The sequence below is a fragment of the Diabrotica virgifera genome, chromosome 8 (genome assembly GCF_917563875.1).
Source record: "Diabrotica virgifera virgifera chromosome 8, PGI_DIABVI_V3a".
In the NCBI taxonomy this organism is placed as follows: Eukaryota; Metazoa; Arthropoda; class Insecta; order Coleoptera; family Chrysomelidae; genus Diabrotica; species Diabrotica virgifera.
Window position 1 is genome coordinate 53,912,901 of NC_065450.1, and position 15,566 is coordinate 53,928,466.

The following is a 15,566-nucleotide window of genomic DNA, read 5'->3' on the forward strand; positions in this document are numbered from 1 at the left end:
TGTTTGTTTATTTTCAATATTTTCTTTGGTAGCACACATCAAACATCTTAACCGGTAAAAATTACCGGATGTCTGTTTTAAGTAAGTATTTTTAAATGGGTACCATATTTGTAAATGTGAAATGTTTATATTATTTTTTGTGTTTTTAGGGAAAAAGTAAAGAAATGGACTGTGGAAGTCATCCTGGACCTTCAATGAAGGTTAAATTTAAAAATAAAAATTTTGAGGCAACTTTGCAAAAATGTAATTGCCATTTAATTCTGTAACAATTTTACCCCTTGCAGATTTTTTATCATGGATGTAAAAATTTTTGTAAATGCTATTTTATGTTTCCTTTGTGATTCTATGTTACGTTTATTTGTTAAAAAAAAAGTCTAAATTTTTGTTCATAGCATTTATGGCCGTTTGTTTCAATAGACCAAAAATGTTGCCAAAATTCTGGTTTAATAGATTATTCTTCAAAAATCTTGTATTATATTATTAAAATCACTCATTTTACTATTTTTCCCATATCTAGAGACTCCATAAAAACTCATAATGCAAAATTTTTTTGTTTTTTATTATTAACTTTATATTTTGACTCTATTTTATAATGACCGGTAAAAAATACCGGGGATCTGTAATTACGTGCTAATATTGGGATGTCTGTAGTTAAGGGTTAACAATAATACGCCATCAGAACTGACCTCCGATGCACATTGTGGCCAAAAATCCTCCAAACTTCAGAAGGTAACATGCCTTAGCACTCTTAGCAGTGACCTTAGGCACCGGGTGCTCCTGATGGCGTATTCGTATTCAACGAACCCAAAAACCGTCTATAATCTAGTTGAATGCATTCAGTGCCGAAAACCCTCGAAACCAGTGGTGTCATGGCAAAATTAGCAGTGGCGGAACGCACTTTCTTTAACTTTTTTACAAGTAAAATATTACCCTATATTTTGTACTCATAAATAGTATAAAACCTAAATTCTCTATTTTTTTTTCTTTTCTTAACCAGTGCCGGAACGGCGTTCCTGCACCATGACACCACTGCTCGAAACTCCAGAAGATGACGTACCCTAGCAGTGGCCGTGGGCGCCAGATGCTCCGGGAGGTAAGTTTCGATGGCTTATTCGTATTCAGCAACCCCAAACAAAAATCACCACGCGAGTAATCTGTTTGCATCAATTTAATACCGAACATCCTCGAAACTCCAGAAGATGACGTGCCTAGCAGTGACATATCGGGCACCAGGTGCACTGGAGGTCGGTAATGATGGCATATTCTTGTTCAACGACCCCAAAAACCCCCGAGTAATCTGTTTGCATTAATTTAGTGCCGAAAGCCCTCGAAACTCCAAATGACGTGCCTCGGCTGTGAACCTGAGCACTAAGTGCTCCGGTGTCGGCTCTGATGGAGTATTCGTCTTCAGCTACCACTAGAAGAACCCCCCGAAAAACCCTCCGAGCAACAAAATCTGTCCGATGAATACCTACAGTTTTTTGACATGTTTATGCACTTTTGGATTCATGTCATGCACTTCAAAATGCAATTATGCATCTACACCCATTTTTCTATTTTAGACATTTTTCCTGATAGGTCTGGATCCCGCGTATGAAAAAAAAGTTGAATAATAGCAAGCTGAAAATTTGTTAATAGCTTAAGGGTGTCTAGTCGGATAAACTTTGATATATGGGAACACTGGAACAGGGGTAGTTTTAATTGTAGAACAGGTTAAAAATTTGGAACGGTCAGACCACGAAAACGGCACATTTATTTTGTCCGACAGAATAGAGTTAAACTCTCCGAACAGAGATTAAACTCTCATGCAAAAATCAGGCTGCTAGTTATCACCTGTCATAATTCCTGTCGTTTGACATATTCTACATGTTCCACTCATTAAAACGCCCATTTGGTGATAAATAGCAGTCTGATTTTTGCATCAGAGTTTAATATCTGTTCGGAGAGTTTAAGTCTGTTCTGTCGGACAAAATACATGTGCCGTTTTCGTGGTCTGACCGTTCCAAATTTTTAACCTGTTCCACAATTAAAACTTCCCCTGTTCCAGTGTTCCCATATATCAAAATTTGTCCGACTAGACACCCTTATGCTATTAACAAATTTTCAGCTTGCTATTAATCAACTTTTTTTTCATACGCGGGATCCAGACCTATGACATCATCCTGAACAGAATGTAAATTCACGACAGGCCTAATAATCTATATATGTATGGATAGATAGATACGTTTATTGACAATTTTTACATAGTAAACACTACATGCCATGTCACAATGTAAATAAGTCACAATCCTAGTCGACATCAACAATCTCTTTGGACAAGTAAAAAAGTTGGATAAATAATGCTGTTGGATACATATGAAACCTTAGACTAAGAACAAGAGGTTAAATGTAGAATAGAACAGGCAAGAAACACCTTCTTAAAGACGCGACAGTTACTCACTGCCCGCAATCTTTATCTGTCCCTACAATACCGCATATAAAGTGTTATGTATATAGTGTATATAGGGTACTATATTACACGGCGTGGAAGCTTGGACGTTAACAGACAGCTCGTTACGACATTTAGAGAGCTTTGAAATATTGTCGTATGCCGAAAATTCCGCATTAGAAATGAAGAAGTTTTAAGGCGTATGAATAGAGAACGTTAACTCACAGAAATTGTCAAGAAACGTAAAACATCTTATCTTGGATACATATTTAGACACAACAGGTATAACTTCCTTTAACTTATTATAACAGAAGGCAAAATAGAAGGAAGACGCGGCCCGGGTAGACGACAAATGACCTGGCTGCGCAACATCAAAGAATCGACAGGATTAGACTTTCAAAGTCTAATAAGAAAAGCTCAAAATAGAGAAAACTTTGCAGAAGTCGTCGCCAACCTTCGCTAAGAAGACGGCACCCAAAGAAGAAGAGATATACATATAAAATTATTAAAAAATAATACAAAAACACATACAGCCCAATCAAAGAACAATCTGACCCCAAAAAAAATAAAATAAAGGAAGGATGAAAATTTGGGAATTTGAAATTGTCTATTATTATACAGGGTGTCCCGAAAAGAATGGTCATAAATTATACCACACATTCTGGGGTCAAAAATTGTTCGATTGAATCTAACTTACCTTAGTACAAATGTGCTCACAAAAAAAGTTACAGCCCTTTGAAGTTACAAAATGAAAATCGATTTTTTTCAATATATCGAAAACTATTTTTTATTGAAAATGGACATGTATAATTCTTATGTCAGGAACATCTTAAAACAAAATTATAGTGAAATTTGTCCACCCCATAAAAAATTTATGGGGATTTTGTTCCCTTAAACCCCCCCCAAACTTTTGTGTACGTTCCAATTAATTCATTATTGTGGTACCATTAGTTAAACACAACGTTTTTAAAACTTTTTTGCCTCTTAGTATTTTTTCGATAAGCCAGTTTTTATTGAGATGCGGCTTCTTTTTCAATATATTTACGTAAAAATTTTATGGGGGTTTTGTTCCTTTAAACCCCCCTAATGTTTGTGTACGTTCCAATTAAACTATTATTGTGGTACCATTAGTTAAACACAGTGTTTTTAAAACTTTTGTCTCTTAGTCTTTTGTTCATAAGTCACCTTTTATCGAGATGTAGCTTCTTTTTCAAAATATACCTAAAAATGTAAATTATAAATAAATTTTCAGATTATTAACAGGTCTCTATAACCGTACTTAACCATATACAAATATGTGGTGGATTCGACAAATATTCAAAATATCTCGATAAACACTGGCTTATCGAAAAAGTACTAAGAGGCAAAAAAGTTTTAAAAATAATGTTTTTAACTAATAGTGCCACAATAATAATTTAATTGGAACGTACACAAAAGTTTGGGGGGGTTTAAGGGAACAAAACCCCCATAAAATTTGTATGGGGTGCACAAATTTTACTTAATTTTTTTTTTAAGATATTGCTGTCGTAAAAATGCCACATGTCAATTTTCAATAAAAAATCTCTGAGAGTTTTCGATATATGAAAAAAAATCGATTTTCATTTTGTAACTTCAAAGGGCTGTAACTTTTTTTGTGTGCACTGTTGTATATAAGTAAGTGAGGTTCAATCAACCTATTTTTGACCCCAGAATCTGTGATATAATTTATGACCAATCTTTTCGGGACACCCTGTATAAGGAAAAGTTTACAATTCTACATCCTCTCCATTTTTCAAAAATAGAGGGGAATACCCCCTGTCGAAGGTGAAAAATATACATTCAAAATAAGTCCGGAATTGGATAAAATGACTAATTCTAAGCAATTTTTGTTATATAGAGTTTTTTCCCTAAGTCAATACTTTTCGAGTTATTTGCAAGTGAATTTGTTCATTTTTAACAGAAAAAAAACATGTTTTTGGACGATTTTTCGGAGATAACTCAAAAAGTAAGTATTTCAGCGAAAAAATTATTCTTAGCAAAAATATAGCTTATAAAAAACTGAAAAACATGGTGTATGCTTGAGGTCTGTAGACCCAGTAGAAGCAGAGTTGTAGCTAATGAAAAGTAGGTTCTTTTTCATAAAATTCCAAATCGAATATTTCAATGTGAAATAACCCAAAAACGGAGCACTTTTCGGGGAAATTCATTTCAACTTTTTTAAAGTGTTTAAAAAAAGGATAATTTTTGTTTTTTAAAAAACTTGTAACATTAAAAGTAAGTGAAGTGAGTTACGCTCAAGATATTGTTGGTCCCTTTTATTTTTTGGTAAAAAAGTCGCGAAAATCACCCCCTAATTAGCATCACAAATAAATTTTATCATTACCACTTCACAAGTTACTTTGCTTATGTATTATTTATAATTTATATCAGGGGTGGCCAAGCTCTATGATAGTCCGAGCCATTTTTCAAAATTTGAAATTTTTCGCGAGCCGCAATTAAACAACTACCTATTTAAAAAGTGTAAAAAAGGTATTCAATTTTTCTCTCAGTTTTTGGATTTCACGAATTTTAAAGTGAATAAAATGGTTCACATTGTTATTTCAAATATGCAAATAATTCTACAAGCAGCCTTTACTATTTCAGAATACTTTGATTCTTCATCATCCCTCCATTTTTTTCTGGGACTGCGTACTGATCTTCTACCGTCTCTCAAAAAACACTGTCTTTAATACTATGTCTTTCTCTAATCTTACCACACACCTTACTTTAGCTTTTATATGTCTAACAATGTTTTCAGTACCATCCACAGTCAGCAATTCAGCTTTGCGACGCCTTCTCGCATATTTATTTTCCGCTGATGTAGAATCCATGTTTCACTTCCAGGTGTAACCATTGGGCGAATAATTGGTTTGTACAGTCTTCATTTAGATTGTCTTTTTAGTAACTTACATCTTAATAATGATGATAGAGAGTATAATGCTCTATTTCCCGCAGTTATCCTTTCGGAGACCTCTTTTTATATGCGGTTGTCATCTGCGATTACCGCCCCTAGATATTTAAACTCTTTTACTTCTTCGAAGTTGTGGTCATTGATAGTTATGTTCTGCCTAACTCTTGGTCTTGGATTTTTGGTTACTAGAATGTATTTCGTCTTCTCTTCATTTATTCGAAGGCCCGGACTACCTGTTTCTTCCTCGAGTTGTGAAAACACCTCTCTCACGTCTCTTGTAGAATGACTGCACCTAATAGATCATCAGCAAACGCAAACAATAGTTTTAATCAGCGATTCGCAAATCCCCCTGTCAAATTAGATGATATTTTACTTATTACATATTCTAAGGACAAATTGACTAGCAACGGTGATAAGGGGTCTCCTTGTCAAAGTCCGGATGTTACACTTAGTCTTTTACATTTATTGTCACTAAGTTAAGACATTTTGAAATACAAAAATTAAAAGTAATTCAGGTACATTTATTGAGAGCCACAAATAATCCTTCAAAGAGCCACATGTGGCTCGCGAGCCGCAGTTTGGCCACCCCTGATTTATATGATCTGTAAGTTTCATCGGTTCAAAGTGCTTATTTTTGAAAAAGCTGTAGTTAAAATGGCTTGAACGAGTAACTATAATCACGAGTTTATGCAAATTTTGAACAGCCATAGCATAATCAATTATAGTATAACAAGAAAATAAAAAAGGAAAAATATTCAGAAAAGCAAAACGTACATTTTATTACTCTTTAAGATTTTTGGTATTACTAATAATTTTTAAGTTAATTCCATGAACAATTCCATTTTTTTTCAAAATAAAAAAAAATGTTTTATTTTAAACCCAATTTTTTTCAAAACTGAGCACTTTGAACCAATGAAACTTATAGATAATATAAACAATACATAAGTAAATTAACTTGTGAAGCGGTTACGATTAATTTTTTTTGGGAAGCTAATTAGGGGGTGATTTTCGCGATTTTTGTACCAAAAAATAAAAGGGACCAACAATATTTTGAGCGTAACTCACTTATTTTTAATGTTAGAAATTTTTTTACAAAACAAAATAAACCTTTTTTTAAACACTTTTGGAATTTGACGAAGAAGAACCTATTTTTCGTTAGCTACAACTCTGCTCATACTGGGTTTGCAGACCTCACGCGTACACCATTTTTTTCAATTTTTTATAAGCTATACTTTTACTAGGAATATTTTTTTCGCTAGAGTACATACTCACTTTTTGAGTTATCTGCGAAAAGCCGTCCATAAACATGTTTTTTTTTTGTTAAAAATGAACATATTCACTCGCAAATAACTCGAAAAGTATTGACTTAGTGAAAAAACTCTATAGAACCAAAGTTGCTTAGAATTAGTAATTTTATCCAATTCCGGGCCTATTTTGAACGTATATTTTTTCAATCACGAGAACATATTTTCAACCCGTATTTCCCAATTTTTGTAAAATGGAGAGGATGTAGAATTGTAAACTTTTTCTTATACAGGGTGTCCAGAAACTCTACCGACAAACGAAGACAGGAGATTCCTCAGATAATTTTAAAACATTTTAACCCAATTCACCTAGTCCGAAAATGCTTCCTAAGGGAGCTAGAGCTCTTTGAAGATGGCGTCATGTAATTAGTTTTTCTTAAATACCTCCAGAACGCTTCTATTTAGAAAAACGAAAATTGGTATGCATATTTACTTTCCATAAATGAATCGATTACATCCATTGCGAATTTCTAGTACCGGTCATAGGCGTCCGTTTTGGGTAGGGCAACGGTTATTTTATCGCCTAACTTTTTTGTCTTTAATTTTTAAGCATTTTTGACTCTGAATTATTAAATTGTGAGGTATTCTAGAACTAAAAGGGACTCTTACTTTAAGTCGATAGGATACACCGTTTTCTATAAAAAACGATTTGAAAATTTTTCGTTCTTTGAATTAAAAAAAAAAGTTTCAAAAAAAAACTATTTAGAAAGATGAAAACTGGTACATTTATTTATATTCCAGAGATTAATCGATTTCATCAATGGCGAATTTCTAGTACCGGTCATAGGCGTCCGTTTTGGGTAGGCCAACAGTTATTTTTTAACATAACTTTATTGTCTTTAATTTTTAAATATTTTTGACACTAGATTATTCATTTATGAGATATTCGAGTACGAAAAGTTACTCTTGCTTTAAGTTGGTAAAATACATCGTTTTTTTTTTAATTTTTTCAATTTTTTTTTCAAATTCCCAAAACTAAAAACTTTCAAATCCATTTTTCTAGAAAACGGTGTGTCCTACCGACTTAAAATAAGAGTACCTTTTAGTACTAGAATACCTCACAATTTAATAATCCAGTATCAAAAATGCTTAAAAGTTGAAGACAAAAAAGTTATGCGATAAAATAACCGTTGCCCTACCCAAAACGAACGTCTATGACCGGTACTAGAAATTTGCAATAGATGGAATCGATTCATTTCTGGAAAGTAAAACAAATTTTCATTTTTCTAAATAGAAGCGTTCTAGAGGTATTTAAGAAAAACTAATTACATGGCACCATCTTCAAAGAGCCCTAGCTCCCTTAGGAAGCATTTTCGGACTAGGTGAATTGGGTTAAAATGTCTTAAAATTATCTGATGAATCTCCTGTCTTCGTTTGTCGGTAGAGTTTCTGGACACCCTGTATAATAATAGACAATTTCTACTACCTATTTCCAAATTTTCATCCTTCCTTTATTTTTTTGGAGGTTTTCGTAAAATTTTGTGTTCCCTGATCGGGCTAATAATATAACACATACAATGAAAAATTGAAATATAAGAAAATATAAAAAAACAATTAGGTGTACCTAAAACAGTTTTCATAAAAACGACCACACTAGTAGCTCAAACAAACAAATTCCTGTACTTATCAAAATACGTGAATCATTAATTCTTACATGAGTAAAATATTAGTCAAACCCCAAATTACCAGTATTTTTATCACCTGATTTTGCTTCTTCACTTCAGTATATCTTTGATAATTGTCGGTGCACGGTTGTTTCGGTAGTTTTAACGTTTGTTTCGGTAATTTTTTGTAGTTTTATATATTATTTATTAAGGAATATTTAGTTCTCTTAATATGTATAACAGTTTAATCAAGTGACAGAAATTCCCTAAATTAGAAAATATATAACTTTTTAACGTGTTTTGTATCTAGTCATTTTATCCATTTTTTTGTTGTAAAATGTAAAATAATTATAAATTATCTATTTTATTGTTTAAAACGGCTTAAACGTGTAATAATATACATTGCGTATAAGTGTGGTATTTGTCGAATACGAAGATAATGAATTATAGTAAAGCTAAATATAGGCCTACCCTTTGTATGAAGTTCCATGGATTGTTGTTGTGTTCCAATTTGGAAATACTTCGCTGCAGGCGCATTGGTAAGTATTTAGCAATCAAGTTCTGTTATTTTCATCTATATTTACATTTTTATAAATTTACTTTTCTTGATTGCCTAGTTTTATGTTAATGAGCATTTAAGGGGTTAGGCGCAAGATTTCGGTTCCAATGCTTTCATTTTTTTCGAATCCTGAGAAAACTAATAAGTATTCTTGAACGCAGAATGAAGGATTACGTTATTACCAAGGGCCGAAAGTTTTTTTTTTCTTCCTTATTGGCTTTGGATTACTTGATCCATTCAGCCACGATAGATAATAAATTACTGTTTGCTACAATATTCCAAATATAATACATTGCATTACATAATACATTAGGTACATGTGCGCACATATAATACTTATGCACGCACATACATACATACATATGTAGAAGTGGAAACATTTAATTGACCAGTAGGTATACTTCTCATTCATGGCCCTAACCAACTTAAATTAATTTACAAATAATTAAATCGACAAAAAAAAACTACATGCTAATACTAAATACTAATACTAAATGCTAATAAATATATGTTTTTTTTTTACACAGCGATAAGGCTTCAACCCGGATCAACCCCGCGGAGGTTTACACCCTCTTTGTGTTTTTAATTTTTTTTTTCTCTTTTTTATTTTTTTTATAATTTATTATACTTTTTTTTATTTATTTATTTATTTTTTTTAATAAGATTTAATTTTTTTATACATTTTTTTTGTATACTTATTTTTTGGAATAATTTTTTTTTTAAATTTTTTCAATATAAACTTTTATACAATTCTATTCTTATTACCTCCCTGCAAAATTCCGAAAAAAATTCCAAAAGGGCCGAAAGTTCCTGAACATACTTTACTTACTTAGTCCTAAGCCTTTCTACCTTCAGGTGTAAGACTGGTGGAGTTGAGTTTGGCATTGTAGTCTCCATGCTTTCCGATCTTGCGTTAGGTTTCTTGCACTTTCCAATGTCAATCCCTTCTTCTCGACTTCTTTCCTGATTTCATCAACCCATGCACATAACTCTTGGTCTTCCTCTTTTGCTTTTCCCCTGCACTCTCATTTCGAACACTAGTTTTGCTAAAACGACATTCTACACACGTGCCCAAACCATCGAAGTTGATCCTGTACTATTTTTTCATTGATTGGTTCTAATAGTTTTAGGTTTTGTCTGATTGTTTCGTTTCGTATTTTGTCTGTTCTCTTTCTGTTTGCTATTTTCCTCAGGAACCTCATTTCCGTAGCATTGACTCTGGATTTTTGTCTTCCCGTCAATGTCCATGTTTCGCTGATATACCTACATGATTGTTGGTCTAACTACTAATCTAACGACTGCCGTTTTTACTTTCTCCGGTATCTCTTTTTTCCCCAAAAATGTTGTTTTCATAGTGTTAAATAAGCTTCCTGTTCGTCCCAATCTCTCGTTTATTTCCATGTCTTGTTTACCATTTGATTCAATAATTATTGCTCCTAGGTATGTCAAATATTCCACTTGCTCTAGTTGTTTTCCGTCTAATTCTATTGCGTGTGCCTTCTTCATATTTGAAATTATCATTGTTTTTGTTTTCTCTGTATTAATTTTCATATTTATGTTTGATAGTTCTTCTTCTATAATTTCAAAAGATTATTCTGCTTTCTCCGTTTTCTGCTATCAGTACCATGTCGTCTGCAAATGGTAGCTCCGATAGTTGAGTGTGTTTCATTTGCCAGTATCTTAATGTTAGTTTTCTTATTCTCCTCTTGTATTTCTTTATTGCTTCATCCAGTACCACTGAGAATAGCAGTGGACTCAACACGCATCCCTGTTTGACGCGTTAACTTGTAGTAAATTCTCTGGATTTCTCGTTATTGGCTCTTACTGTATTTGTATTATTTTTGAACATATCTTTTATTACTCCTATTATGTGCCTGTCAACTCCCCTTTCTTTTAGTGTCTTCCATACGTCCTTTCTTCGGATTCTGTCAAACGCCTTTTCCAGGTCGATGAAGCATTATATCTATCTCTCTATTTTTATTGATTACCTTCTTTTAGACAAGTTTAGTTTAGACATATTACTAAGACAAGTTAGTGAGAAGGTAATCAAGTCCCTGAGAACTTCTACAATGTTTATTTTAATAAGTTACAGGGGTGAAAAAAAGGAGAAAATTTAGTGTGATTTTTAATTTCAAAAATCTCATTCAAACGAGACTTTTTGTTCATTCTAAGGGACTTTCGGCCTTCGGTTATAATGTAATCTATTCATTATGCGTTTAAATTTTTCAAAAATATTTATTGGTTTTCTCAGGATTCGAAAAATGCAGCATTGGAGCCGAAATTTTTCCACCTACGCAATTAAGTAAATTTACGAAAAAATGTAGGCAAAAGTTAATTAGTTAATAGGAGTGTAGCTATTTTCTTTGAGTATTTCTAATTATCTACGTATTATTAAAACAAATACTTGCTTTTTTGCATTGAATTTGCTTGGGCATTATCTTCACGCTTGCATTTCTTCACTTTAATTTTTTGTATTAAAACATAAATGCCCATAAAGCAAAATTAATGTTTTGTTTCTTTTGCAGTATAAAGGGTACAATGTAGCCGGTGAGTAGGGAATGAGTCAGGGGTTTTATATTACTAACATATTTTTTACGTACAAGTTTACTTGAAAAATATTCTATTTAAACACTATATAATATTACATTAAGGTATGCACCAACTGGTACACTCTATAGTAGCCGACAAAAAGATTTCTCAACTGTTTAATTACAGTATGCATCATGTGATGCTTACTCCCAAAAGACACAGTTGCTGTAATCTTCGCGTTTTTTTTGGTTTTTTGCTTTGAAATTTCGTTTTTACCCATAAAAATCGAACGGGGTGCTTGAACATGTAGAGCTCAGTTCATGACTGGCACCCTGTTTAAACTAAGCGCTCTACATACAAATATGTTCAGAAAGGCTTCTGTACTTTTAAAACCAAGATGTGTAACGTACAATAAATAACTGGTACACCATAAACATGTTTTGACTTGTACATATGTATGCTTTCTTTCTCTTGGTAACAGTTTAAGTATTTTCAGTCTTGAATTTGAAGTTGAGTTTATCTTAGAAAATAATTTGATAGGTTTTTACAAGATCTATAAGACTATTAATAATAAATCTTTTTAAAATCCTCAGTCGCAAAAAGAGGTGACTTTGAAAGGGTTGGTAAAGTTGGTTTTTGCATGTTATTACAAGTTTTAATTGTCAATAGCTCACTCAATTTTTACCGTAGAAAACTTTTTTGCAAATCATGTTCTTGGGAATTAAATAAGTTACAATTTCATATTTAAACATTTTTTCGTATCTCTGATGCTAATCTTGCTATTCTGAAGAAAAAGCCATTTTTTTCCAAACTACAAAAATTGGTCATTCACTTTTAACTCCAGTTTTTTAAAAACTAATCATTCTAAGCCTGTCAAACTTCTAGAACCTATTAATAATACATAAACGAAAAAGACCAAATAAGGTCAATGACTAATTTTAATTAGGGTGGTGATTAGGGGGTTGCATGCGATCACTTTTTCGCTGAAAAAATAGGGACTGACATTCTTTTCATTATAAGTCCCTTAATTTTTAAGCTAGAGACATTTTTTTATTTCTGGAGATAGATATTTTTAAGTACTTTAAACTTATTGTTTTATTACAGTAAACTTTGCATCTGGGTCTTTTCTGGGTCTCAAAGGTGGAATTACTGCATCGCGGTGATTTCCCTTAAAAGGCAGAATTGTTGATTTTTGTTTCAGAGTTGGGATTGCATAGCTGCACCGATGAAGCATAAGATGCAGAAATAGCTTTCTGTACATTTTGGTCCAGCTCTGAATCAAATTAAAACAAAACTGCTTTTCCCCCTTACTTTAAATTAGTTTGAACAGGTTGTTCTCGAAAAATGCATAGTTTTCCCGACTTTTGACTTTGAAACTACAATATTTAGCATTTGACGACGAAGAGCCATCATATAATAAAGTATAGCTCGATTACTATTGGTCTTAAAGAAAATTAAAAAAAAAAACGGTTTTGTTTATTTTTTCAAAAGGCACATTTTTGTTAAGCAAAGTTGTTTTGATAAAACGAAAACTTTTGGAGTTATTAGAGAGTTTTTGTTGCTACGTAACGTACGCATCTCCGTATACGTAAAGCAAGTAACGTGTCGTAGAGGATGAATGTTAAAATAGGTAGTTTTTGTAACTGCCTTAACGTAACGTAAAGCAAATCGTAAAGTCATTTTTAAATTCCGTTGACATTTAAAAAAAAATAAAACAATGTTCACACAATATACAATTAATATACAAATGTAAAAAAAGATAAATGAATGATGAAATTGTATGGTTTTAATTGCTTCTATTTAAATATAAAAATATTATTTTTCCTTAGGTTAAATTTTTTTTATTTTTGTTTATACCTACTTTTTAGTTGTAAAAATTATTGTATACCTACATCAGAATTCCAGTAGGTATAATGTAAATAGTGTGGCAATATTTATTTGAAAATTTTACTGAAACTAGGTCATTTGTTTATCTAGTTATTAATTGTGGTGATCACTGTATTTCTTAAATTAATACAAGATTTGTTTGTTTTGCTTTATTAATAGACAACTTAAAAACAATAAAATTTTAAATCTATTATGAAGTTCCAATTACAAACACAGAATAATTTTACTCAAATAGACTAAACCAATAACCAATATAACCTTAAAATGTTTATAAACGGGTAGGACGCTGATGAAATGTTCATTTGGTAGGTAATCGGGCAAGATCCTCGTGTGCATTCGGTGACTTTCGGCTCGATAGGGATGCGTATGAACCTAACGTACCAGCCCGTAACCTTAGGTAATACGTATCGCGATACGGGAGTTCAACCATTAATGCGCAAGCGTATATGTCAAAAAGATGCGTTACGTTTACGTATTTGTGTGCACAAAAACTCCCTATTAGCAGAAAACTTTTAAAAACATTGATTTTTTCGATATAAAACTAATACTTTCGATAGCGAATAAATCTATCAATTTTATCAAAAAAATGTATACAACGTTTTTTACTTAGAATGAACGTTTGTACCAACTTTTGCGATTAAAGTATAAGAACAAATTTCCACCCCCGAGATAGATAGGGTGGGATCCACCCCCATGGTAAAAGCGCCTTTCGGTATGATATAGATTTTGATCCTTGGACTATCCACTACTTATTCTCAAATTTTCAAGCAAATCTATCCATTCTGTAAAAATTGCGAGGTTTTGTCCTATTTTAAGCTTCATTACTTGGACTACAAAGTTTCTTTGGTGGTGATGTTCTGACCGATCCTATCTCTGTTTTCATTAATGCGCCTCATTTACATATATTTAGTTTTACTTTTATTGATTAGGAGTCCCATCTTCTCTGCTTCCTTCTCGAACCTGATGAAAGTCTCCTTGGTCCTGAATATGGTGTATCCTATTAGATCGATATCGTCTGCAAATGCCAACAGTAAGTTTGGCCCTTTTCGATGAAATACTGTAGTCGGTTTTTCGATTCTTGCACTTCTGATTATGTGTTCTAGAGCTAAGTTGAAGAGTTGTGGTGAAAGCGCATCTCCCTGTTTTAGTCTATTGTTGTCCAACTATCACCTTACATCGTAACCATTTCATACATATCCGTATCAAATTGATCAGTTTTTTTAAGCCAAGTTCCTGTGTCGCTGTCCACAGTCTAACCCTGCATACATACTCTATTAAATGCCTTATAATTTCAATATCTTATTAATTAAAAAGTATACAAGTTTAAAACATATTTATAAAAGCAAATAAATATCACATTTTATTTTAAATTCTTGGACTCATTTTTCTTGTTAGTAATCCATTCTTCAAACTCTTTAAACATATTCTGCAACTTTTCAAATGCTACAATTTCACATGCCTCAGATAATCCTAACCATTTAAAATCTTGGTGCTCATGCGACAATATAACTTCTGCGTTTGGTTTAATCAGTTCTGCCAAAAAGTAATGAACTTCTTTTGGCTTATTATTAACCATATAATGCATTGTCGTTTTGCAACCTTCATACACTTTTAAATCATCCTTTGTAAGGCCCGATTCTTCAAGAGTTTCTCTAAATGCAGTAACCATGATATCAGTCTCTCCTGGATCAACGTGCCCCTTTGGAGGAGTCCAGTGGTGTAAGCCATTGGAAGCTTGTAACAGGAGGTATTCAATGTTATTTACAAATCTAAATATAACAAATCCAGCTGCAACTTTCATTTTGTTAAAAAAATTATTGATATTATTTCATTAATTGTCTCAAACACAGATCCCGTATAGATAATACAACTACATATATTAAATTTTTATTTGTTATCTGATTAACCAACATAATATAACCTTCAATATTATCTTAAGTAAATATTATCATCTTTCTTCTTTTAGTATAAATGTGACACGTAATTATTTAAGCTATTGTTCGTCCGCTAGAACTTTTCCCATACGTCACGATTCATTTTCAAGTAAATTAAGTCAAAACATAAAGTGAAACGAACGTAGATGTGTATATACATTTTGTATACTGTATGTATATTACTACACACATCGGGGTACGTTTCACTTTATGTTTTGACTTAATTTGTTTTAAAATTAATCGTGACGCATGGGAAGTTATAGCGGACGAATAATATTCCTTAGAATAGCTAAAACAGAATAGAAGAAATAATATTTCTTCTTATTCCCTTTACTCGTCCTTCCATGATGGCGTGTAGCAGAGAGTACTTATCGTTTCAAATTATGTGACCC

The 15,566-nt window shown here is 32.4% G+C and overlaps 1 protein-coding gene across 1 annotated transcript; it reads right to left on the bottom strand.

Moving 5' to 3' along the window:
• Window positions 1-14,558: 14,558 nt before the first annotated feature.
• Window positions 14,559-15,133, bottom strand: LOC114338552 (bis(5'-nucleosyl)-tetraphosphatase [asymmetrical]-like). Its single transcript, XM_028289155.2, has one exon. It carries the CDS (start codon window positions 15,039-15,041, stop codon window positions 14,601-14,603), a length of 441 nt encoding a protein of 146 aa, XP_028144956.1. The 5' UTR covers window positions 15,042-15,133; the 3' UTR covers window positions 14,559-14,600.
• Window positions 15,134-15,566: the final 433 nt, after the last annotated feature.